Genomic DNA, 25,367 nt, shown 5'->3' on the forward strand with positions numbered 1-25,367 from the left:
AAACTTTGGCAAGAAATGTGATCTGATTTATATGATTCTTTGTGAGATTAACCTAGAGAACATATTCCATAAGGAGTGGGAGCTGTAGGCACTAGATGGCAGTGTGGTAAGACCCACAAGAACATTTGACACCAAGCACGTATACAGTAGTTGACACTGTGACCTTTTCTTAAGTTCAATCATTAGATGGATCTTTAATGTCATAGAAAACATTCTATTCAACCAGCTAGCTTCTACCAATAGGAAATAAGACAGTTAAACAACCTTATCACTGCCTTCAGATAACAGCACCATTCCTTTGTAGAAAAAGTATTCATGAATGGATGCTTCTACTCCGCAATATGACTCGATCTATTAACTAGTGTTTCATGTTAAAGTATAGTATTGTTTAGGGTTACATACTTACATACTTAGGGTTAGGTGTTTTGGAAAAATTGTGGTGGTTTTGAAGAGACAAGCAGTACTAGCATTGTCTTAAGGCAATGTATAAAAAAATAACTAGAGGGCTTTTATTGTAAACAAGTACTGCTGTATACTAAACTGTTTGAACTTTGACACGCTAGAAGGTTTTGATTTGAAGCGTGAAGTATGTACTTCTTGAAAGAGGACAGGACCTCAGTTAACAAACCAACCATGGTCCCACCACCAGACCCTCGCTCTCCTTCCCTTAGGGAAAGTCCTCCCTTTGATTTCTGTCAATAAAAAGATAAACATTTCCCCTATCAGCTCTAGACACTACTCATTGCCATTTAACCGGAGGAAAGTAATGATTTCTTGAGCCGCTAACAACCATCAATCTCTGCCATCAGAGAGGGAAATGGCTTGTGACCGGCCAAATGAACAGACTGCATCAAGAGATGTGGCACAAAAGGTGATGTGTAACAAATGGTGGTCAGCTGTCACGAGGGAGACCGGCTTATTCAGGTCATGATTTGTACTAGACTTTTCTTTCAACATTTGAAATTCCACTAACCACTTTTGCACCTTTGACTCAAATATGCACAGTATAAAATTAGGCTGAAAAAAGTATTTACAAAATGTAATTTATACTTTGCAACAATTTGGTTAATCGACTTAATAAAATATATGTTTAAATTTATATACTGTATACCAAATTTTCTAATATTACTTTTTCGTTGTGCTTTAATGACTGGTCATAAATCATGCGATTAATTGCAATTATTTTTCTACTGGCAGCTATAAAAACAACTTTGTATATAGTTTTGTGCAAATAAAAAAAACATGTTACATGTATGCTCTGTTTTGGCTTAGTTTCATTGTGTTTTGGTTCTGTTCCTGTTTGCCTGAATGCCCTGTCATTTGACCTAGTTTCCTAGTGTGTTTGATTAATGATTCCGTTGACCTGTCCTTGAATTAATTAACTCGTAGTTCCCCTGTGTATTTAATGCCCGGTAAATATTGCACGATTTTGGGCTGTCCTAGACTAAAGATGACCAATCATGGCGGTTTCTGTGGTGATCACTCCTAAACGGTGCGACAATATTCTCTGACAGAATTTCTGTCCGAAATTTAGCATGATCTCTTCCACAGTTTGTTTGCCAAGACCTACGTCTACAGACAAAATAATAAAAATGCAACATGAAATGACGTATTGATCAACGCAACATGGCGCTAAAACAAAACTACTTGCCACAAGCTCCATTTACAAAATTTGCATGCCAAGTTGGCTTCTTTTCCCTAGCCATGACTAGTCAAATCAGCATATTATAATGATTTCTGAAGGATGTGATGTGACACCGTAGACTGGAATAAAGCTTGCTAAACCCTTGATATAAAACAACTCTCTGGGCATCTCCTTCTCAATCATCTCAAATCACCTCATATGCAAAGCAGTTTGAACAATTCATTAAAAATCATAAACATAATTTGATGGAATAAATACATGATTTCAATCCGTGCTAATGGGAGAAGAGTGCAGCATGAGCAGGTATGGACAAGTTCTGACAGAGGGAAGCTCATTATACACTTCCTCTTATCACTGCTGATCTGCAACGTGTGGAACACACTGGATATTCATTAGCTCTTCCTCCTCTTATCCTGTCGGGTTTAATTGCTAATGATCCTTTCTGTGTGCTTTTGCAGGTGCCTGCCACGATGCCTGACAAATTGAATCTACGCTTACAAAAAGGAGACTTCTGTAGAGGGGTGTGTACAATTTCCGAGGTCTTTCCTTCACCCCTGTGGTGGTTGCTTATAGTATCTCCTTCCTGATCCTGTACCTGTTTGTTGCAAACTAGGGATGCTCCGATCCGATATTAGTATCGGGTATCGGCTCCGATATGGAATAAAATTGTAGATCGGGTATTGGTAACAATGGGCCCGATCCGTAGGGGCATCAAATTACCGCGAGAGCGATTGGAAAGCTTACAAAGCAGCCGGCTCTCCAAATGCTTTCGCTGCAATTCTATGCTGTGCGCAAGTGTGTGACATCACGCGCTAGCAACATGCGCAACACGCCATGTTGTCCAATTCAAACAAGCTAACGTGCACAGAATAGTTAACAGCATGGAGCGATCACATATTTGGAGTTATTTCACGCTAGCTATGCCAAAAAGTTTGACAGTTGTTTGCAATATATGCAATGTCAATGTTCCAAGGGCTGGTGATAAAGCTTTGAATTATAACACAACCAACTTAATCAGACATCTTCAGAGATTTCATTCTAAAGAGCATTACAAAGACAGCTGGCTCCTTTGTTTATTGTACTGTATTGGATTTAAAATTTGTTTGCACTAACAAAATTATTATAAAGAGTTTTTGTTTCTGTTTTTTATTTTTAGTAAACCATTACAAAGATCTACTGACTACTGTTTGTTTTGAATGTGTACTGAGCTAGTGAAGCTATTGGTTTACTTGCAGTTGTTGCACAATTAGCTATTTTATAAAATAATTCACTACATTTGTCTCTGTTTCTTAATTTGTTCTACAAAGTTAAGAAAGTAATGTTTAAGTCAAGCCGGCCTGATGCCTTGACTTAAACATTACTGATGAAAGAATGTTCCCAGTCTCTTCCACACAGTGAGGCATACTGTTTATTAGGTAATTCAGCACTGTTTTTATTTTAGTATCGGATTGGTAGCAGCCGATACTGAATCCCAGATATTGGAATTGGTATCGGAGGCTAAAAATAATGATCGGAGCATCCCTATTGCAAACCAGAGATGAGGATATGATGTGGAGTTATGGCTAAAACACTAAGCATCTGTGACCTGTACTGTTGATGAGGGAACAGTGTCTGACAAATTGTGCTGAAGTGTGTCGAGACATGTGGACAGAGTCAAAATGGCCCTCCTGGGGCCATAAAGCAAGAACTAACCCGTGTCTATCCATCAATGCCTGCAAATCCACAAATGTCCAAGCCATTTGTGTCCGTGGCTTTGAAATGTACTTCAAATAAAGACAAATCATCTGCCAGTATTGACAGATGCAAGCCATTTTCATGAATCCCATTTATTGCAATCAGCAAATTATGACGAATGTCACCATGGGAAAAAGGGATTGGATATCTCGTTGTTTGGTAAATACCATTTCTGTTGGACTGTACGTTTTCAACACCTTTGATGACACAGAGGGCAAACCTTGTTGAAATTATTCTGAGCAAATCGAAAAAATAATCTTGTATGAGTCAGACTTAATGCACATGTCAGCAGAAGTTTGATGAAAATGGCGTTGTTTTCTGTTTGGAGAACTTTTGTGAGGTGTTTTCTTTTCTAAATTATTCATATAGTTTATAAAATATATGGCAGCTATTTAAACCTAATGTTCTACACTAATGCATTTCTAAACTGCATATTCACCTTAAATGCCTGCTTTTACCGGCCAGTCTTGTCCTTTGAAGGGTACACAGAAGCAGGAATACTGACTACCCTCATCTGGAGTGCTACCAAAATGAATCTATACGATGTTCCAACAAGTTATGAGTCATCATCTCAGTCCTCCAACTCCTCAGAGCAAGTTCTCTAATTATGTGCAAACTTTAGGTTTGAACATTTGCATTCTTAGCTGCCAGCTTGTATGCCAAAAATATCAGTTATCGAAGTCAATATAAATGAAAATGGATATGGCTCATTCAAAGCTCTGAATAAATGAGTCCAACAAGCCACACTACAAGCATATCCTGAGACATGAATCGCTCTCACACAGCCTTCAGGAACCACAGTAACAAATAACATCATGGAGTGCCACACTAGGTCCTTCTGACTGAATACATGTGAACTGTTTCACAGTGAAACCGTTCTATTCTCTGAGAGAATAAAAGAGGGATAGAGTAAAAGGCTGTTCAGTTTGCTTATGGAAAATAAATATGCCACCATTGCTCGTTGTATGGGATCTCGGAAAGCATTTTAAAGCACAACTGGACAATCACACTAAACTGATTATCTATTTTTTTATTATTTATGTGGCTACAAACCTTTTCTGTGTGGTGTTCTGTGCCGAGTACTAGCTCTGCCAACAGTGAAATCTCCAACAACAAAACAAAACCATACACATATATTGTACACCAAATATGTTCTGATTGGCTTTGATTGGGTTGTTGTACAGCAAATTTCCTCACAGGAAATGTGTCAAGCTTTGATAGGACACAGTGTAACAGTCCTTCCTCTTGACAAATAAAGTTCCAAGTTTGTAATTTTGCTAAACACAATCATAAACTCAAATAAATTGGAAAAATAGAAAGGTAATTCCGTGACAAGTATTTGTTCTGTTATTTTTGTAGCTGGTACAAATATTGGTGTGGGAGGATAGATCAGGGTTAGACTCATTTCAACACTTACCCTGCCCTGCAGTGAGAGTGAAATGGAACCACCAGGTCTATTTGTGGAATCTAAATAAACCATTCAAAAAAATAACACCCTTAAAACCACCCAGCTGATGCATTCTCTAGATTAGAATTCTCTAGATTTGTCCAGGGCTTTACCATCAATCAAAGTGAGATACTGTTACTGTCCCTAGAGATATCATGTCTGACATGTATAGCATGAAATGAGATGAAATATCAATGAAAGAATGAAACAAGATGAAAGAAAAAACAACAACCTGACCACAAACTAGCTATACATATGCATATAGCCCTCAGCACATGCATATAGCCCTCAACCTCATGTCTACTTTGATTTACATTTAAAAAAAAATCTATACAATACACACACACATACACTGCAACTCGATTTTTATTTTTTTTACATAGCACCAAAATAGACTTAAAATACTCCGTCATTTATGGTCATAGAAATATGAAAAAAATAAACAGTTAAATGTCTACTTTTTTATGTGTCCACTTACAAGCGACAAAAACATTGTAGCCTACTTTTGTAAAATAAAGAAAATAAACAGGGTGTGCTTTCTGCCTCTGGGTCTCCGTGATTATTTTTTTTGGAGCACCTCTCTAAACTTAAACAAAACTCAGCGAATACTATCCATACTATGAATATACTATTCACCCAGGCATGGGCTATATATCTTTATAATAATTTAATTGTCTGCTTTTAAATCATCTAATTCAAAACTAAATCAAATATTCTCTGTTTATGTAATGAAAAGAGAGATCTCAGTCGTTCTCTTTCCAGCTTATTCACTTTTAATGTGAACACGCCCACGGAGAGCGCACGCTATTCAAACGCAAATTATCTGAGGCAATACATGCAAACTGTGAACGCCCACACCAGCTCGATAAAACACATCAAGTTTAATCAGATTATTGTACTTGTTTACACTGTCTCGCGACACTGTGAGGAATAATACTATTTTAATAATAATCCTGGAAAATTTACCTCAGAAGAGCTGGTATTTTGAGGAGCAACGGATCCAGCTGAGGAATAGTAAGTTCTTTATTCTCAAGTGCTTGTTCTAATAGCGATATGGAATTGTGTTTGTAAACCTCAAAAAGACTCTTTAAATTTGAATCGCGTTTCTGTGTGTGAATGAATGAATGAACGGCACAGATGCGCACTGTTGTTGACTACAGCTGGCAAAAAGACTGTTTAAATATGAATCGCGTTTCTGTGTGTGAATGAATGAACGGCACAGATGCGCACTGTTGTTGACTACAGCTGGCAAAAAGACTGTTTAAATATGAATCGCGTTTCTGTGTGTGAATGAATGAACAACTTTTATTGCTATAGGCCTACTGAGATGAGTAAAAATCAACTGAAATATGTTGAAATAAAATGTATTTGTATAAGCATCGTATTAAACTGCAAATTAACATTTAAATGCCCTAAAAACGATAGATCTATGTTACAGACAAAATATGAAAGACAATACTTCGTTGACTAGTTTTGGACAGATTATAAAGTTTTTACTGTAAAATAGACTGCCACATCAAATAAGCTTTTGTTCACCAATTTCTGCTCATATGTTAAATATAGTATGTTTTGTCAAAAATAAACTAAGATGTTGTAATATTCACGTAAGCACTGAATATTTGCGACACTGATTTACGCCGCCAGGGCAAGGTTGCTAGGTGATATTGGTGAGCGCGGGAGACACAGATATCAGATGATGTGAATGAGACTACACGTTGGCTAATAAAAGTTGCTAGTTGTTCGGTACTCGCTGTACGCCTCCTCATTTTATTACTGCACGCCCTGTGCAACATAAATAGTTAACCAGAACAAGACATGGTGTCAGAAGAAAAGTAGTTAAAATGGATTTTGCAGCAGTACCATCTCCGCACATGGACTGGGAATCGTCTAACTTACCAGATGCATGGCGTAAGTTCAGACAACATGCAGAGCTTATGTTCACGGGTCCGTTAAAACAACGAGGTGAAGATGAAAAATGCAGTTATTTGCTCCTGTGGATAGGAGAGAAAGGAAGAGACATCTTCAACACCTGGGCGCTGACGGCAGATGAAGCAAAGGTACTGAAAACATATTACGACAAGTACGAAGCATATGTGTTGCCCAAAACAAACAAAATCTTCGCCAGATATAAATTTCATGAGAGAATTCAAGGAGCCAACGAAAGCTTTGAGCAATTTATGACCGAACTAAGGCTGTTAGTGAAAGACTGTGCTTATGCAGACAGCGAGGAAATGGTTAGAGATCGCATCGTGTTTGGCATTCACTCGCCGCGAGTGCGGGAAAAACTGTTGAGCGTCGGCTCGGAGCTAACGTTAGATAAGGCCATGGATATTGCTAGATCACATGAAGTTGCACAAGCTCAGCTCAAAACGTTTGCAAGTAACACATACAACCCCCGTGATCAAGCAGTGCACGCAGTCAGCTCGCAGAAAGAGTCACATAAGCGAACAGTAAAACCTGGAATGAAAGCCTTTCAACGAAGCAGCAATGACGTCACGGAGCGCGGCAGAAATTGCGGTTACTGTGGCAACCAGGCTCACGGTCCTTCTGGAAAATGCCCCGCAAAAGGTAAACAATGTGGCAAATGCGGGAAACCCAACCACTTTGCCAAAGTGTGCCGTTCTGGTTACAAAAAGAATGTTTATACAGTAAGCAAAGATGATTCTCATGATGAAGAAAATCCACATGAAGAATTTTTTGTGGATACAGTCTTACAAAAGTCATGTGACACAGAACAAGCATTTGCAGACATACTGCTGGGTGAAGAAAAAACTGAAGTTAGTTTCAAGTTGGACACCGGAGCACAGGTGAATGTCATTCCACTGCACACATTTAATATGCTAAAACATCAGTGCAAGCTCACACCAACTAATCACAGCCTCACTGGATATGGTGGTCAAATGCTCACAGTAAAAGGGACATGTATGTTGCCGTGCAGATACAAAGACAAAGAAACACTGATGAATTTCTACATAGTCAACACTCAAGCACCGCCTGTGTTAGGTCTAAAAGCATGCCTGGACCTGGACTTAATTAAGCTAGTGCTCTCAGTGAACTCGCTTAAAGAGGAAAAGTCCATCATAGAGGAATATGCTGATGTATTCGATGGTATTGGGTTATTTCCAGGGGAGTGCACAATCCATCTGAAACCAGATGCAACTCCAGTTGTTTATCCACCGAGAAGGATACCCCTGGCTTTACGCGGCAGACTGAAAGAGGAGTTACAAAATATGGAAAAACAAGGAGTCATAGTCAAGGTAACAGAGCCTACAGACTGGGTGAACGCACTTGTGGTTGTGGAAAAACCACGAACTGGCAAACTTAGAATATGTTTGGATCCCCGCGACCTCAATAAAGCTATCAAGCGTCCACACTACCCCTTACCAACAATAGAAGACATCACGCCCAAGCTAACGGGTGCAAAATACTTCAGCGTGTTAGATGCCCGTTCAGGATACTGGGCGATAAAACTAACAGAAGAATCGTCCAAACTGACGACATTCAACACTGTACTAGGACGATACAGATTTTGTCGTCTTCCATTTGGCATCATTTCGGCTCAGGATGAATTTCAACGCAAAATCGACGAGACTTATGAAGGTCTAAATGGTGTCGTTGCAATCGTTGATGATATTCTGGTTTACGGACGAACCAAAAAAGAACATGACGACAACTTACACGCAATGTTACAAAGGTCTCGTGAGAAAGGGGTGAAGCTCAACCATGAGAAAAGCATTGTGGGTGCCTCAGAGGTTCGCTACTTCGGTCACTGCTTATCTGCTGAAGGAGTCAGGCCAGACCCTGAAAAAGTATCAGCGATAAAGCGCATGGAGCCACCAAAGAGCAAAGCGGAGCTCGAAACAGTCTTAGGAATGGTAAACTACCTGTCCAAATTTGCACCCTGCCTAGCGGACATTAATGCACCACTTCGTCAGCTGCTCAAACAGTCCAGCGAGTTCTTATGGGATTCCCAGCACGACGCCGCATTCCAAAAAATGAAAGATCTCATTACTAAGGAACCTGGACCAGTACTTGCGTACTATGACCCACAGAAAGAATTGCACCTTCAAGTGGATGCATCAAAGTATGGCCTCGGTGCAGTCCTGTTGCAGGACGGGAAGCCGCTCAGCTATGCTTCAAGGTCACTGACCGAATGTGAAGTTAGCTATGCTCAAATCGAGAAGGAGCTCTACGCGGTTTTATTCGGCTGCAAACGCTTTCATCAGTATGCTTATGGCCGGAAAGTCACAGTGGAGTCCGATCACAAGCCACTCGAAGCAGTGATGAAAAAACCACTAGCCGCAGCCCCGCCGCGACTTCAAAGAATGATTCTGCAACTCCAGAAATATGATATCACTATCACACACCGGCCAGGAAAAGAGATTCCTGTGGCAGACACCCTCTCTAGAAAGTTCATAGAGACAGAGCACGACAATCTCAGTGAAGGAATGGACATGCAGGTCCACATGGTATATAAAAGCTTACCTGTCAGTGACACAAGGCTGCAACAGATCCGTGCTGAGACTGAGCTAGACAGCCAGCTTGTCAAGCTCAGACAGGTGATTCTGGATGGATGGCCTGGAGAGAGGAGAAAATGCCCTGCAGACATCTGCGACTTCTGGAATTTCCGAGACGAACTGTCATTGGCCAACGGAATCATTCTCAAAGGTGAGAAGATAGTCATACCCTCCTCACTCAGAGAAGACATGCTCGCACGCATTCACGTCGGTCACATGGGCATAGAGAAATCGAAGCAAAGAGCACGAGATGTGTTATTCTGGCCAGGAATGTGTAAACAAATTGAACGCATGGTCGAAAGATGCAACACCTGCCTGGAGCGACGCTGTTCAAACACCAAGGAGCCCATGATTCCACACGAAATTCCAACCAGACCATGGCAGGTGATCGCTTCAGACCTCTTTACCTGGAACAACGAAGAATACATGGTTACAGTAGACTACTATAGCCGTTTCTTTGAATTAGACAAACTCACCACCACCACAGCTGCCACTGTCATCAGCAAACTCAAAGTCATCTTTGCAAGACATGGCATCCCAGAGAAAGTCGTTTCTGACAATGGTCCACAATATCGGGGAAAGGAGTTTGAAGACTTTGCAAAGACATGGGGTTTCATGCACACCACCACAAGCCCCCATTACCCCCAAAGCAATGGTTTGGCTGAGAAGACAGTGCAGATCGCAAAATCAATCCTGACAAAAGCCAAGATGGACAGGAAAGATTCCTATCTCAGTTTATTAGAGTATAGGAATACACCTGTTGACAACTTCAAGTCACCTGCCCAGCTTCTCATGAGTCGCCGACTGCGATCCATACTGCCAACCACCATCAAGCAACTCCTACCTGAAATTGTCAGTTTCACAGAAGCACGCTCTAAAAGAGTAAAGCAGCAGCAACATCAGAAAAAGTATTACGATCGCTCGACTCGTCCATTGTCACAGCTTCACACTGGACAATGTGTTCGCATTCAAGAACACGGTCTTTGGAAACCAGCTGTCGTTGTACACCCTGCCGACACACAAAGATCTTATCATGTTTGCACTTCAGATGGTCGAGTGTATCGCAGAAACCGCCGTCATCTTCTCAGCACTAAAGAAGAGCCTGTGGAAAATACCAGCGTTCCTGCAAATACAGAGGAAGAGCAAAACAGCACTGCCTCATCTATGCTTCAGGTACACACTGAGGTACCAGCACCACATTTAAATGACATAGAGATCCAGCCAATACAATACCATACCAGATCAGGTCGAGCAGTGCGACCAAGGGCAATCCTTGATTTGTGATTGTTAATTCGTCTGGGGTGTAGGCGGATCGCTGCCCCTATTAGAGAAATGGAATCTAAGATCTGGTATGGGCTGTCTGAGAATAATGGACGTTTTGTTCCCAAGTATTGTTGAATACTATGTGATATGTTAAGTGTCAGAAGTGTTTAGATGTTTTGGAAAATGCAGCAATCTCTGTGTTTAAATGCTAGAGTAATGTTTCAGTAATTTGAGTATTCACACTGCATTGACTTAATGTTTTCTTTATTCTTTTAAAAGAAAGGAGATGTAATATTCACGTAAGCACTGAATATTTGCGACACTGATTTACGCCGCCAGGGCAAGGTTGCTAGGTGATATTGGTGAGCGCGGGAGACACAGATATCAGATGATGTGAATGAGACTACACGTTGGCTAATAAAAGTTGCTAGTTGTTCGGTACTCGCTGTACGCCTCCTCATTTTATTACTGCACGCCCTGTGCAACATAAATAGTTAACCAGAACAAGACAGATGTTATTATAGTGTTTGTTCAAATGTAGGCTATATTCAAACTAATGAATCCTTAACTTTGAAATATGTATGATAAAATGTATACTTTAGTTTTTACAAAGAAAGATTATGCTTGAAATATTGTTAAAATTTTAATTGTTGTTGTAATTGTAAACTTTTTAATAAAATAGCAAAAAATATATTTACAAGGTAGATGTAAATAAAATCTTAAAAGGTCAATATAAGCCTTCTCTTTAAATAATTTTTATTGTGTTTTATTAGTGACAAATTTGGGGAGAGGATACATATTCAAAAACTTTCTGAAAATACAGTATGAGAATTAACTGCACAATTACTAGAAATGTTTACCTTGGATATTATACAATTTGCAAACATAATTTTGCAAGCATAATTTGTCCAGCATTTGTGGAAAAATACAAAAATTCGAGATGTTTCCAACTGTGAACCAATTTTGTAGAATATATATATATATATATTCTACAAAATTGGTTCACAGTTTTTCATTACTTCATTTTGAAGTAAAAACTCTAGGCGACAACATCCATTAGTCAGAAGTCTTCTGGACACATATTTAGTATGTGTTTTGTGGCCTTATTTCAGAAACTTTAATTTTTCGTTCTTTCAATAACCATGCCAGAGGGTTAAAAGGGATACGGCTTTAAAGAGAATAATGCATTATATCAAATCATGACACAAATTGTCAAGTGAAAATGAGTGGTGAATGAATGTGTCTCTTTTCAGTATGGATGTGCTAAAATGACACAAAGCTAAGCCTAATCAAACAGACAAACAATTTCCTGCAAGGCTTTGCAATAAAAAAAATTGTCTGTGAGGATGTAAGAGATTGAAGGTTAAATATACTGTCATGATTAATGTTCCATTTTCAGAAATCCTTCAAATCTAGCAGTCGGCCAAACTTTTTAGGAGACAGTTACTGATGAATTTATTACAAGGTTCTGAGGCAGCAACGGAAAATCATACGTAAAGAAAAACAAGCTACTGTAGGAGAGCTGTCATAAAGCCACTGTGAGGGAAAGGACAAAAACACGTCCGGTTGTTATTTGTTCCACATCAGCTAGAAATGGTTTTCCTTCAATTAAGGTCAGCTGTTGAATTGTGCTTTAAAAAAGCCACCTGTATACTTGGAGAGCAATCACAATCTAGTCTATTTTTGGATTGCCCCCATCTGAGCTTGAAGCACCTATAAAATAGGCAATTTTACAGGTGGAACCGTGAATCAGTCAGCTGTGTCTGTGTCTGAGGGATAACCGATCTGGGCATGTGAAGATGCCTGGAGCTTGACAGCCTGGTGGATTGAAGGCCCACACAGCTCATGTCATTTACTCGGAATGAAAAAAGCACTGAGAAAAAGAGAAATCACAGGAAAGCAATGGCTTTTGCCTTTCAATTTACACTTTTACTTTAACAATTTGTCCAAGCATATCTTGTAACACAGCAGATTGTGATGACAAATTGCAAAAGTAATCATGCAAATTGTGATTTCTCTTTCCCTCTCTCAACATTTTCAACAATTGCTGAACTATGCTGCTGATGTGCTCAAGGAGAGGTGACATGCTGTTATCCACAGAGACATGCAACCTCTAATTGCTTTCAAAAGCCATTTCCTATGATACTTGGCCGCAGCAGAAGTTTATTTGCATCCTATGAAGAAGATGCCTTATTTTTTCTAAGTGCGCTTGCCAAACAGGTCACGCTTTCTCGCGCTAATTATCCTATGAGTCATCATTACCTGCGCATCATGGCCCCATAAAAAAGTAAAAATAGACAGAGAACAAGATGGAGAACTGTACTAATTAACATGGCAGGCTCACCCTGTTTGCTGATTTTCCTCAAACGAAAAAAAAAGGCACACCAAACTTTTTTAAGGCTATTATTTTTGCTTGTTGACGAATGTTATTGGATATATTTTGATTCCATGGTTCAGCAACTCTACAAAGCACATTGTCAAAGCATTATAAGCTAATTTAGTTTTGAACTTGATCTTATTAGTTAGGGTAGGTCTGACAGCGAATGGAGGGATTTAATTAACAAAGTGTTTTAATTCAGCTTTGCTAATAGTCCTGTCCCAGAGTCATTCCCCCAGAAAACGAGGACAGGTAAATAATAAAAAATAATAAAAAAATTAAAAAACTTTTACTCAGCACTGTATTAAATTGATACATCAGTGAAGACTTTTACATTGTTACAAAATATTTTTCCAAATAAATTATGTTCTTTTAAAATTGATATTCATCAAAGAGTCCTGAAAAATATTATGCAGCACATAATAAGCAATATTAAGCATTAATAATGAGAATAGTTAAGTTCTTATTGTTACCAAATCAGCATATTAGAATCATTTCTGAAGGATCATGTAAAACTGAAGACCGGAGTAATATTTCACAATATTACACTGCTTTTACTGTATTTTTGATCAAATAATGGCAGCCTTCTTTCAAAGACTTCAAAAACATCACCGACCCCAAACTTATGAACGGTAGTGTATAATATAAGCTATATAACAATGTCTTACCTGTTTTAATTTTTTCAGGTCTTCATCCAACTCAAGATTGTCCAAAATAACGGCCACAAAAAGGCTCAGAAGGATCTAAAACACAAGAGCATATTGAATTTAGATTGCTGGCGGGACAAAGCAAATAAACCATTTGAAGACATTTAAGACCATCTTTTTTTTATCAGACACGCATCTTAATTGAACGTTTGAAGGTCCCAGCAATTTTAAGACATAAACATGGTGATGTGGCTTCCATATTCTCAGTCATACATTGTCTATAGGTGTATTGTGCTGACAGTGTGATGTTGACAAATAAACTGTAATGCAAACGTGAATTCAAGATGTAGTTCTGAATCCAACAATAAAAATAATGTTTGATAAAATAATATGTTGTAGTGGCCATGCCATGTCTGAGAGAGAAAAAAAGGTGTCACCATGAATAGCATACTGTACAAGAGGTACATGTATGCTCAGGACAACAACAAAATAATGATTTACAGTAGTAGATCAATCAATAATGGCTTAGATGTTATCAGTGCTTTGATATTCAACGACAAACTAAAGCTGTCCTCAAATGCACTAGGCGTTGCTTCTTTTCTTTTCATCATATTTTATTTTTTTCCATGACAGGAAATGAATAAATGATTCAGCCGTGTCTTGATTACATGCTCGATCTGTTCTGTCATTAGTGTGCGCTCTCATTCAAATGTCAAATTTAAACGGCTGCTCCTCACTCACTCAAACTTGTCAAAAGACCGGAGTATATTTTGTTCTCCACAGAGGACATTTCCAAGAAATGACAAACACGGATCTATAGTACTTCATGAGAAAATATTTTATTATCTTCGCAGAGTATATGTGCATTGCATTGGGAAGCTTTATCATGTCAATAAACTGCTCCAATGGTTGGTTCAATAAACAACAACAACAAAAACATAAACAACAAGTCACCAATGGCTAAATGTTTGCCTGTAATATCTGTAATGGGGAGTGACATGGGCCGTGATGTGGCTGTGAAAAGCCCCAAAGTCATGTTTTTTAAAGATAAAAATATGGGTGAAGGGAGTGTGTGATGTCAGGTGTGACAACTGGAAAATACATGCGTGTTAGGATGTTTTCAGAGGCACTTCACTTTCATATTTCCTAAGCAAGTATTGTTTTTGGTTGATGGCTGGGAGGCATCACAGGAATTTAACCATGTCCACTCCGTACACTACTTGAATCAGGCAGTTTTTCAGGCTACAAGCAGTCTGATAGTCACAAAACAAACCAGGATTTCCCCCGGCCCCTTGAGGTCCTTATAATCTCTGCTTAACATAGCAGGCAGTTCTCAATTTCTGTTATACAGAAAGTCCTACACACAGACTGATCGCCTTTATTCACACTCACTAAGTACCTGAGTACTTTAGACAGCAGCTAGAGTGGCGCATCTCTTCAAACCACACAAAACTGGCCATTAGAGGCTGGAAAACTGCTCTCACTAACATCCAACCTGCTGCTGTATCTCTGAATATGTTCTCTTGATGCCTAGGTAAGCCAGAAGATCAAGAGAAGGAAAGGAGGATGAAGGATGATTCATTTTCTAATAGTCTGGTTGGCTCCCAGCGGCACAAACACAAGCTGTCTTCATTTTAGATGCATTTGCTTTGCTGCTGTGTCCCTGAAAACATAGAGCGTGTGCAACACATGGAACTAGGGACCTTTACAAGCCAAAAATGAATGGCAAAAGTGATGAGGAAGAACAGGCTTCACACATGTTCCATCACACACTGCCAGCTATCTTGTAAATGTAAACCCTGTGTGTAAATCCCATGACCACATGCTCTCATAGTATTACCTTGCACCAAAGATGCCAGAGCAACAATTGTGAGCCGATACGTCACCTGTCATTTTATTTTAGATTAGTTTCCAGAATTAAATTTATACCCCATTGTACATTTCACCATTATATCATACAGTATGTCTGTACCACCATTATATAGTATGTGTCAGTGTAGTTGCTCCAAAGTAGATAAAAAAATCAAATAAAATTATATTTTGATAACACATTGCAATAGAGTACTGAAAGGGTGACATATTTTTGTAGGCCAAAACCTGGAAACAAGTTAGTATTTTAGAATTTTGTCCTGATACCAATGGGTTTTTGGTTAAATGGCTGAAATAAGGTCTGTGGTAAACACAAGCTCAAGATATTCTCACATTTTATTCTAAAGCATAAAATACATCAGTGATTTTTTAAAGTCTTTACTTGTCTTGAAAAGGTGTTGCTAACAAGTGGCTAAATTAGACTACAAAGGTTTCGGGCACATCAAACATCACGACGGCAAACTCGCTAGTCCACTTTCACAGTCTCATTGTTTATAATCGTGCTCTTGCAAACTATTCTAACTCAAACTTGAAAGACTGAAAGAGTTGTTGGAAGCTCAATGGTGGAGATAAAATAATGTCACTGTAGTGCATCTAGTTTATAGTCGTTGAAAATATATAAAAGTTCATTTGTGAAGATTATTATGATAAATAAAATGTGTTAGTATCATAAACCTTTGTCAACAATCGAAAAGCCAATGGAAAAATCATATTGGGCTTTTGTCGAGAGAACCAGGGTGATGCTAACTTACGGGTTGGCCAACAAAAATACGTCATCTTTGCAGCACTCTATCGTGTTTTACCCTTTTGTTTTATCTTACAGAAAAAGGCCAACAAATCATATTTACCAGTGTGGCAAAGAGGTGGTAGAGAATGAAGTATATGGCCACGATTGGAGCCCACATCTGTCCCACTGCCACCAGCGTTTGGTCCATGACATCCACCCAACCCTCCTGAGTAAGAATCTGGAACATGGACATAAATGCCTACAGGATAGAAACAGAGAAATTATCAGCCTGTATTCTTTCATTATTTCTCTTTTATCAGAAAACAACAATACGTCCTTCCTTAAAAATACTTCATATGAGTCAGACAACTTATAGCAGCCCCAGTCAGTCTGGATATTCTGAAAGTAGTATGCCATTAGAACAGCACGAAGGAGAAAAAACAACAACTTTATTCTAGTTGAACTAGACTTTTAATAGTTAAGAGGCATAACAGATGACATTCATGAATTTGACAGATGATGTTAATTGTCCTGACTCTGATTTGACCTCTCTATGGAAATTGAAATTAATGGAAATTTAAAAATGAACAAAGCAGAGTAACAATTTTGCGTTTTTCCTCAATATATTCTCAAGGATTTTTGACTAACAATGCAGTGACAAAAATAAGACAAGGCAAAGCATAACATTGACTGAAATGGATGCAAAAAAATAAAAAAACAGTGCGCCCCAGGTCTCAGAATCCTACGGAGATATGAGACCACATTTTCATGGTCGTTTTTCCATCTAAGTCAAATGAAGGTCTAAACTCAGCTGGTCCCAAGCCTGGTTACAGTCACACTGTCTCTGAGTGACTGCAGATGAAGATAATTTTGCAACAGGTCTATTGACAAGGGAGCTGGGTAAACATCATTATCTTCAATGGTTATCGTGCCACCCGCCTTGGAAATGAGCGGCATCTGTTTATGTGAGCCCCTCCAAATCCCAGTACGCATTGGGATCAGTGGAGTCCCACTAATAACGGAGGATAAAAAGACACCACTAATGAGAACCCCTCTCATGAGCACATAGTATCAAAAAACTTGGAAGAGAGTCTTGCATCTACTGACAAATTAGGTATTATAATATATTTAGAGATATTTTGGTCCACACTGGTTTCTGAAATCTCTAGATTTAACCTGTGTTTTTCTGACGTGATAATTGTAAGAATTGTAACATCTTGGCTATTTAAAATCACACAAAAGATTGTTAGAATACCAAAATCTCCAATCAAATGTCACAGATTTCAAGAACTTCATTTTGTTCCTCCAAGACTTAGAATTATTTTAGCATTTCATCTTTTGATCCACAACTACATTCAGTGTATCAAGAAAGAGAGAGCTTTACCCGTGGAAATGTTGTGAAACGATCCAAGTCCTCTACAAAGCAGAACATCTGCAAACTGATGGCAGACATCACTATGAGCAGACTGGCAGTGAACACCACTAGACTGCCGAGTTTCTTCCCTGGACCGAAGATTTTATACACAAAATCCTCAAGTGCTGGGGAGATCTTTATTAAACGGACCACTCGCAAAACCTGCAGGAAAGAAGGAAGGATTTTAATTTGAGGTATTTTCTACTTAATATTTGCTTAAAATGCATCTTAGAATGATAATTTTTTCAAAGCACTAACAAACCAATATATCCACCGAAGCATCTCCTTACACAATTTTGGCACAAATACCATCATGAAAACTATCAGAAGAAGAAGGGCTACAGAGCATAGCGGTGTTTGTTTCATTGACATTGAATGAGCAAATGTTGATATTGGAATCTTCGAAGAGTAACTTGGTAACAAATTGCATAGTTGCTCAAGCAGTTACTAAATTACTCTAGGTGACAACAAATTCAAGCAATGATGCATTGATGCTAGGTTGAGTTTTGATCAAGAACAGAGAATGGATATTGATCCATTTGCTTCAAGCTAAATGTGACCTGTTGTTACTTTTAAACCTAGAAAAATCCTCCAGTATTCCTCAGGAGGTCTTTCTGCACAACAAACATTGTGAGAAAGCCCTAACCACGCCCCCTGAGTGATTTGTATTCAACAATGTATATGTTTTTTTCTCAGTGCGTAACTGATTACGGCTGAGTTTTCTTATATATTTCGCATTTGTTACTGATATTATTGTTCTGAATGTTGAGATTTGCTCGTAAAATGAACGCATTTTAAACTGCGTCACAAAGTGAAACCAACCCATTTTCATATCAGACTTTGAGCTCGAAAATTATTGTAGTTATATTATATTATAAGATATTATATTCACTTCCTAGTAACAGGTCACACGGTTTGTTCCATATTGTTTGAAAATGTTGAATTTGATGACATTCAAATGTCCCATCCACTCCCATCGGCGCTGTTTTGGAATTGCGCTCTCACGCTAATTTGCCCTGTTTAGAAAATCTGCCCCATAGTGTACAAAAGTCATATTGGTACAAAACATTTCTTCGTAAAAAATGAATGTCTACAATATACATAAATGACAATGTAAATATAAGATGTAAAAACAGATTCTAGAATATTCAATAATACAAATAAGTAATTATGTTCAAAAAGTTTTAGATTATGAGTTTGAAGACAGACATTTCTATTTGCGACAATGACTCATTTCACTAATGATGGAAAAATATAGAATGCCATTTCCAAATCAAATTTAACATGGTGACTGCTCATGGTGAATCATGTGGGGTTTTTTTTTTCATGGCAGCTTCATAATCAGCCCAGATATGAATATTCACAGTTGGAGCTCCGCCTCTCCTGCCGAGAGAAAACTGGAGGGAGAGCGCAGGTTGTGTCATTAATGAGGCTTGTCAACATGAGTGGGTCTCATCCATTCCCATTCCCTGCAGCTGCCTGGAGATGTATGAAAACAGCTCCGCAATGGCCACCACTATGCGTTATTATTACCCTGTATTAGTGCATGATTAGCATCTCAGAATCTAGCAGGTGCTGCACTCATGCAAGGAGCCTTTTATAGTCATGGTCTCACTAAAATAAAAAATAAACTTTTCTGTGCGTAGTTTCTCAAAACGCTGCTATCGAAGTCAATTATATCTGAAAACTAATCTGAGCAGTTTGAAAGATTATATAGAGCTTATTGATTTACAAACACTGCAATTTTGTTCAATTCAGCATGTTGACATGTTGGTAGATTACAGTACTGATGAAAAATGTAATTAAATCAAGTCAACATGAGTTTCTACTCTCAAACGACCAATGTTTTTATTGGTCTCACATCGGCTTCCAACGCTACACCATAGATACATTTATGCAGGTTTGCTTGAATACTTGCATGATAAAATTTCAGCAATGACAGCAAAGTTCCATATGATCTTTGGATCAGTAACGGTCTCTAACCTGGAAGTAGGTGAACTGCGAGTGGTAAAGATCAGGATAGATGTGCAGGGTGGTTCCCACTACAAGCAGTGACTCAAACTTGTGTAGAGAGGAACTGATGTAGCCATTGAAGCCCAAACACCAGATTTTCAGCAGAGCCTCCAAATCAAACAGCACAGTGAAGGCGACCTGAAAACAGCAGAAAGAGGCAGGAAGTATGACAATGGAGAGTTGTTCCTTGTGTTCCCATTTCTTAGTGATTGCATTTTAAGTGTCCCTAGAGTGCTTGGTTTTTGCAAAGGGAATATGTATGTGAATACATGGATATTCAAACAAAGAAGTGCTGAAGAACCATTTCCATTCACAATAACTTTGCTTTTCATTTAGAAGACACAGTATATACTGTAGGAATGCAATCATAGTGAGATGCATTTAGGCACAGGAATGTCAACAGAAGACAGAGCACAAAACTAGTGTTCCCCAGTTTTCCCCCATTTGGTCTGATCCAAATAAAGAGCAGTGTGGATTAATGATGAGATGGATCGGCCTGTGAATATGTGGGGTGCCTTTTCCTCCTTATCTCCGTCTTTCAGCTTGGAGTGGGCGGATGGCCACTGTGCCACCTGCATACTGATTGCAGAGGCAGTGCGTGGCAAACAGGACGGACACACACACACACACACACACACACACCTACCTACCTACCTGGCACTAGCTAAAATTGAGTGTTGCCCACAAGCTGTTTGTGCCCACGTTGCCACTCAGTTGATTTAATATCAGGGTTCTTAAGGCGACAGAAAATGATGAGGATATGTTTATATGAGCTTTCAGCAAAAGTCTTATCTGCTGACGCATTTGAGTGCAATAACAATATGGTTATTTTGCCCATCTCACAACAGATGACATAACAGTGTAAAACTGTGTCTTTTAAAACTAATACACATTGCCAAGACAAAGAAAGAGCAGAAAGCCCACCCTAAAATGCAAGAATATGACAAGAAATGTATAATTTTCACATGTTCATTATCAAGTAGCATCTTGACACACCAATGAATATCTGTAAAAGACGTGAAGACTTTCACAGCGGGATTCAAATTATGCAGCATTCGTAGCACCTAGCATGAAAAGTGATCAGGGTGTGACTAGTAACATCTGGGGCATCCATTTTAGGCATCAGATAAATAGTGAAAATAGTGAAAAATACATTTATTTTTATTCCACATATTATTAAAATATTTAATAATCATTAACAATAATTACTTTTCAGTGCAATCTCATTGCTGTACACATAAAAAAAAAATACATAAAAGAAAATAAGGTCCAGGGCCATTTCTAAGTACCGGTTTTGACAGGTCTCACCTCAGCCAGGTAGAACTCGTCATTGTTGAGTTTATGGTCCTCGCCCTTGTGGTAATTGCTAGCAGCTACAATCACGTCAACGGCCACCATACTGAGGATGAACATGTGGAAAACTGAAGATCGCATCAGTTTCTGCAGAGATGAAAGAAAAGATCAAATGCATTTAGTGAGACAGAGCAAACACAGTGTTGTTGCTAGCTTAGCCACATAAGTCCATATGAGACATTTTTAGTCAGTGCTGTCAACTTTTCTGTCAGCTGTGCGTATATATTTCAACTGTGCACGACTTCCATTCCTAGAGCCGACATGCTGGGCATTACGATTTCTGCCATTCATTTTTATATGTGTGGTTCATCTCCTCTCCCTTTTCATGTCTCTGGATGTATATCCTCCATTATGAATAAGCAGGCGGACCACATCCTCATATTGAGTGTAGTTGCTGGAAGAACATTATTTTCCACTTGATTCTCCACTTTTGTATGATGGAAGCTTTTAATCACAGTAGTAAGGACTGAGCCAAAAATGGACCCTGACTCCCTAAGCCATCAGCAGGCCAAATGAACCCATCTCAGGCCCATTACAGACCCAGGAACACGAGGCAGGAAAAATAACTTAATTTAAACCCAGACTGGGACACCTGTCTGCTGCCCTTCAAATTTGAGACTGTGATAGGTGTTTTTTCTTATAAAGTTGCAACACTGGATGAATTATAATGAAGGTATTTGATATGACAAACAACCGCATTAAATCCAAATTGCATTATAAAGAAGGTTTCTTGCCAAAAAGCATGATATCTGGAATACTGTAATTGTATTTTTTGTCTCTTATTTTAGAGATCAAATTAAATCATATTACTGATAGTTAGCACTGAAAGGTTTCAAAAGCCTGTTTCCTCTTGATCTGACACAGCCAAGTTTCTTCTAGTGAAACACTGACTAATAATAAGACATAATCATTTGTCTGGAAGCCAGCATTCTAGATAAACAGTTGTCAGTGGAGCTGATATCATTGGACTCCGAGTACAAAATACAACATATTAAAGCCATAGCAGTAACAAATAAGCAAGCAAACAGAATAATATATAACTCACTGACAAAATGAGAATGTGTTTATTAATATATATTTATACTACACCTGCCTAGCATGATTTTATTAGAAACAGCTTTGCTACAATACATTTCTTTTATTGTCAACACACTGATATTTTCTCAAATCACCCTATCACTAAAGGTGAATAAAAGCAAGTGAAATTTGTATAATAAGCTGCATTTTTTATTAAGGTGAGTGAAATATGTATTGCCTATTGAGTTATATTTGTATTATCAGATGGGTCCACACCCGTTTTATACCCATGTCTTTGTTCTATAATTTAAAATAAAAAGAAAACCCAATCAATAACTCAGCAGAAAACAAGGGCAAGTTCAAGCGAGGTTGTGTGATGACACGCTTTAGGTCAACTAAATGAATAATACGTATTTTTGTGGAATTCCTGGTAAAACTACGCTACCCGCAATCCTGAAGGAGATCCACCAACCAGAGAAATAACTGTTACCATGGAAACAGGAATCATGGGAATAGTGCTCAGCAGTGAACACCCACTCCCATGAAGCATTGCAAATGATGCAACGGAGTATAGTCTCTTTACACTCTGAAACAACCTATATGTATATACATCTGAATAGTTTGCAATAAACATAAAATATACAGTAATATGACTGAAGTGGAAGAGTAGTGAAAGACACAGGGCAGGGTATAGTCAGTGTTTAGGGAAACCTGTTTGGAAGAAATAATAATTTTTTAAATTATGTTGATGCCCCTGATGACACAAAAAGTACATGCTGCACCTTTAACTCCAATTCATTAGCAATACACACAGAGAAAATACCCAACTTGACTAGTAATGACAGAGGGCCAATTTATCTTTCATTGAAGTGTCAAGAATTGTATAAGCACTCACAGCTTGGGTGCATTTATGTTATAAAACAATGAGAAGACACACCAAAGAGATGTAGATAAAATGCAACGTGCAGTCGACAGTACAAATACATGAACACAGCTTGTGGGTGGGTGGAAAATCTCAAACTGGAAAAAAAATATGGAGAGAGGAAATGGAAACGAGAGAAAAAAAATTAGGAAGAGGGGAGAGAAAATGAGAACAGAGGAAGGACCTTTTGGAAGATCAACAGAAAGAATCCCACATCTTTTGGAGCAGCCAAAATAGTCAATAACAATTATGTAAAAGCGATTAAACTCCTCTTTAATAAAGTTAGAGGGAGCGGAACCAGTCTACAACAGCATTAAACTCATACATGTATCTAATAAAAGTAAAATGTAGTAATATTTTATTACATTATATACAGCTAAAGCATTTAGGAATATCCCCTTGTTACAAAATCTGTTTTTTTGCCTTCCTTACAGACCACGTTTTTCACACTAGTCAACTAGTCAAATTGCTGAAAGCAAAAGAGAGTAAGAAGAAAGTAAATAGGAAATGGTCTATTAAGTAGAGAGGTGAAAGACTGAAAGATTCTGTGGCAGGGTTCATGGGCAGAGACATAAAAAAAGAGACATTCTCCCTCCGGGTTTGACAGCCAGACGGCCACATGTGGAACAATGTGGCCCCGTGCCACATACAATCTTCAAAATAAAGCTTGCCTTTGGAAAGACAATGGCAAAAAGGGCATACAAGAAGAGATTATCTGAGAACAGATTTTCTCTTTTTCTGTGTGTCCAGAGGCTGTTCATCTGCCCAGAGAGATATATATCGACAACGGTTGCTTAGACTTGCGTATGTTGTAAATAGAAGGTAACGGTTTTTGTAATTGGCAATAAAGCCGTCCCTAACCCTGCTAGGGCTCTGTTTGGATTGCAGTAAAGTAATTTTAAAAAGCCAATGGCTTGCACACTATTAAATCCCCATTATACCATAGTTTTCTCAACAACCAGCAACATTAAAACCCAGCAAAACTTTCTGTATTTTTACAATTTAAAAAAAACTTTCTTTACATTAATTGTATAGCATTTTTACAAATGAGTATGTCCCCAAAAGGAGGTTATGGGAGTTTTTGTCAGGTTACTTGGTCCAAATTTGTCCACAAAATATGGTGAATTAGGTACGCGCACGCACACACACACACGCACGCACGTTTTCAAGAAATTCATGCTTTAAGTCTTTATTTGTAAAAATCCCCTCTACTGTATTTTCAGTTTTTGCTTTCTTCCTTGTCTGTGAGGCTTTCCTTGTACACTACCATTCAAAAGGTTGCGTTGTTTATTGTTTTAGAAAGAAGTCTCTCAATCTTTCTGTTTATACACAAAATAACCCAGAATATTCCTTTTACCGATTCAAACTATACACACCTTCAAGATGTTAATGAATTGAAAATTGTCTGTCAACTCTGTAAATGGAAAGTCTGTAGTCATACAGGACTTCTAGAGCTCCAGGAAATGTCCTTAACGTCTTAGAGTATATCTCGAGGGAGAAAAGTGAAAGAAGGACAGTGGCAGTCTGGTCTGTCTGCTGCTCTGGGATCACAGCTCAGAATTCAATGAGAAGCCTCTATGACTAATATGGGACATGACAAAGCAGTCTGACATTTTCAGCTTCTCGATGTTGGTTTTCCCTCGGGTGTTTCGGCTGAAGGGGGACTAAAAGGTGACTCCCTTTTCTCAGGGCCCTTGACTTCACCTAAAAATGTTCCTGGCTTTCTGAAAGACTTGCTTTTATAGCAGGGTTTGAAAACTTGCTTGAGCAATTCATCCATTGTCTACTTCAAGACTCGCCTGTGATGTGATGCCTATTTCTCTTGTATGGAGAACATAAAAACAGCACTGTCAATGCACTGAAGGTGTGGTGGCCTACTTCTTCTGATGTTGCTGGTGCCACATGAATACCTAGCCGAGCTGTCGCAATCAAATAAAAAGCAACCTTTGTGAGGGCGGGATGCACCTCTCTCGCTCTCTCCATTTCATTGCATTTGATGCAGCCCAATTTGTATGCTCCAAATCTTCCTCCAAACAGACATTCAGAGCATCTTGTTACTGCTCCTCCTTGTATGTTTGAAACTTCAGGCTTTAAACCTGTCAGCTGACACACAATTAGTGTTCTTTACAGTAAGGTGCCTGTCATGCTCCATCAGTTATGTGCCAGAATCAAGGACAGCAACTACTCAAAGAGAAAGAACATTTCTTTATCATTCAGTGCACGTCAGCGGCATTTGACCAAACATTTACTGATTCCTAATGGAATAGTTGCCCCCAAAATTGTCATTTTTACTCACCAACGTCATTTTATATCCATATGAATTTATTATTTCTGTGAAACACATAAGAAGAAAGTCTGAAGACTATGCTGGTCACTCTTTTACATGCCATTACAATAAATGGAGTTTAAAAGGATGCCAAAG

General features: G+C 38.6%; 1 protein-coding gene across 5 annotated transcripts in view; it reads right to left on the minus strand.

Annotated features, from left to right (window-relative positions):
- The window catches only part of nalcn (sodium leak channel, non-selective), a 96,189-nt gene that overhangs the window by 37,487 nt on the left and 33,335 nt on the right, over positions 1–25,367 (minus strand). For 4 of the 5 annotated variants that reach the window (XM_079618062.1, XM_079618060.1, XM_079618061.1 and 1 more), the window contains exons 13-17: positions 20,962–21,093; positions 19,624–19,791; positions 17,611–17,802; positions 16,348–16,485; positions 13,652–13,726 (exon numbers count right to left, since the gene is read on the minus strand). In XM_079618062.1, the coding sequence (XP_079474188.1) occupies positions 13,652–13,726; positions 16,348–16,485; positions 17,611–17,802; positions 19,624–19,791; positions 20,962–21,093 (705 nt within the window). The remainder of the gene's footprint in view (positions 1–13,651; positions 13,727–16,347; positions 16,486–17,610; positions 17,803–19,623; positions 19,792–20,961; positions 21,094–25,367) is intronic. The other variant, XM_079618063.1, reaches the window with a different exon arrangement.

Source organism: Phoxinus phoxinus, assembly GCF_949152265.1.
Source record: "Phoxinus phoxinus genome assembly, chromosome: 7".
Lineage (NCBI taxonomy): Eukaryota > Metazoa > Chordata > Actinopteri > Cypriniformes > Leuciscidae > Phoxinus > Phoxinus phoxinus.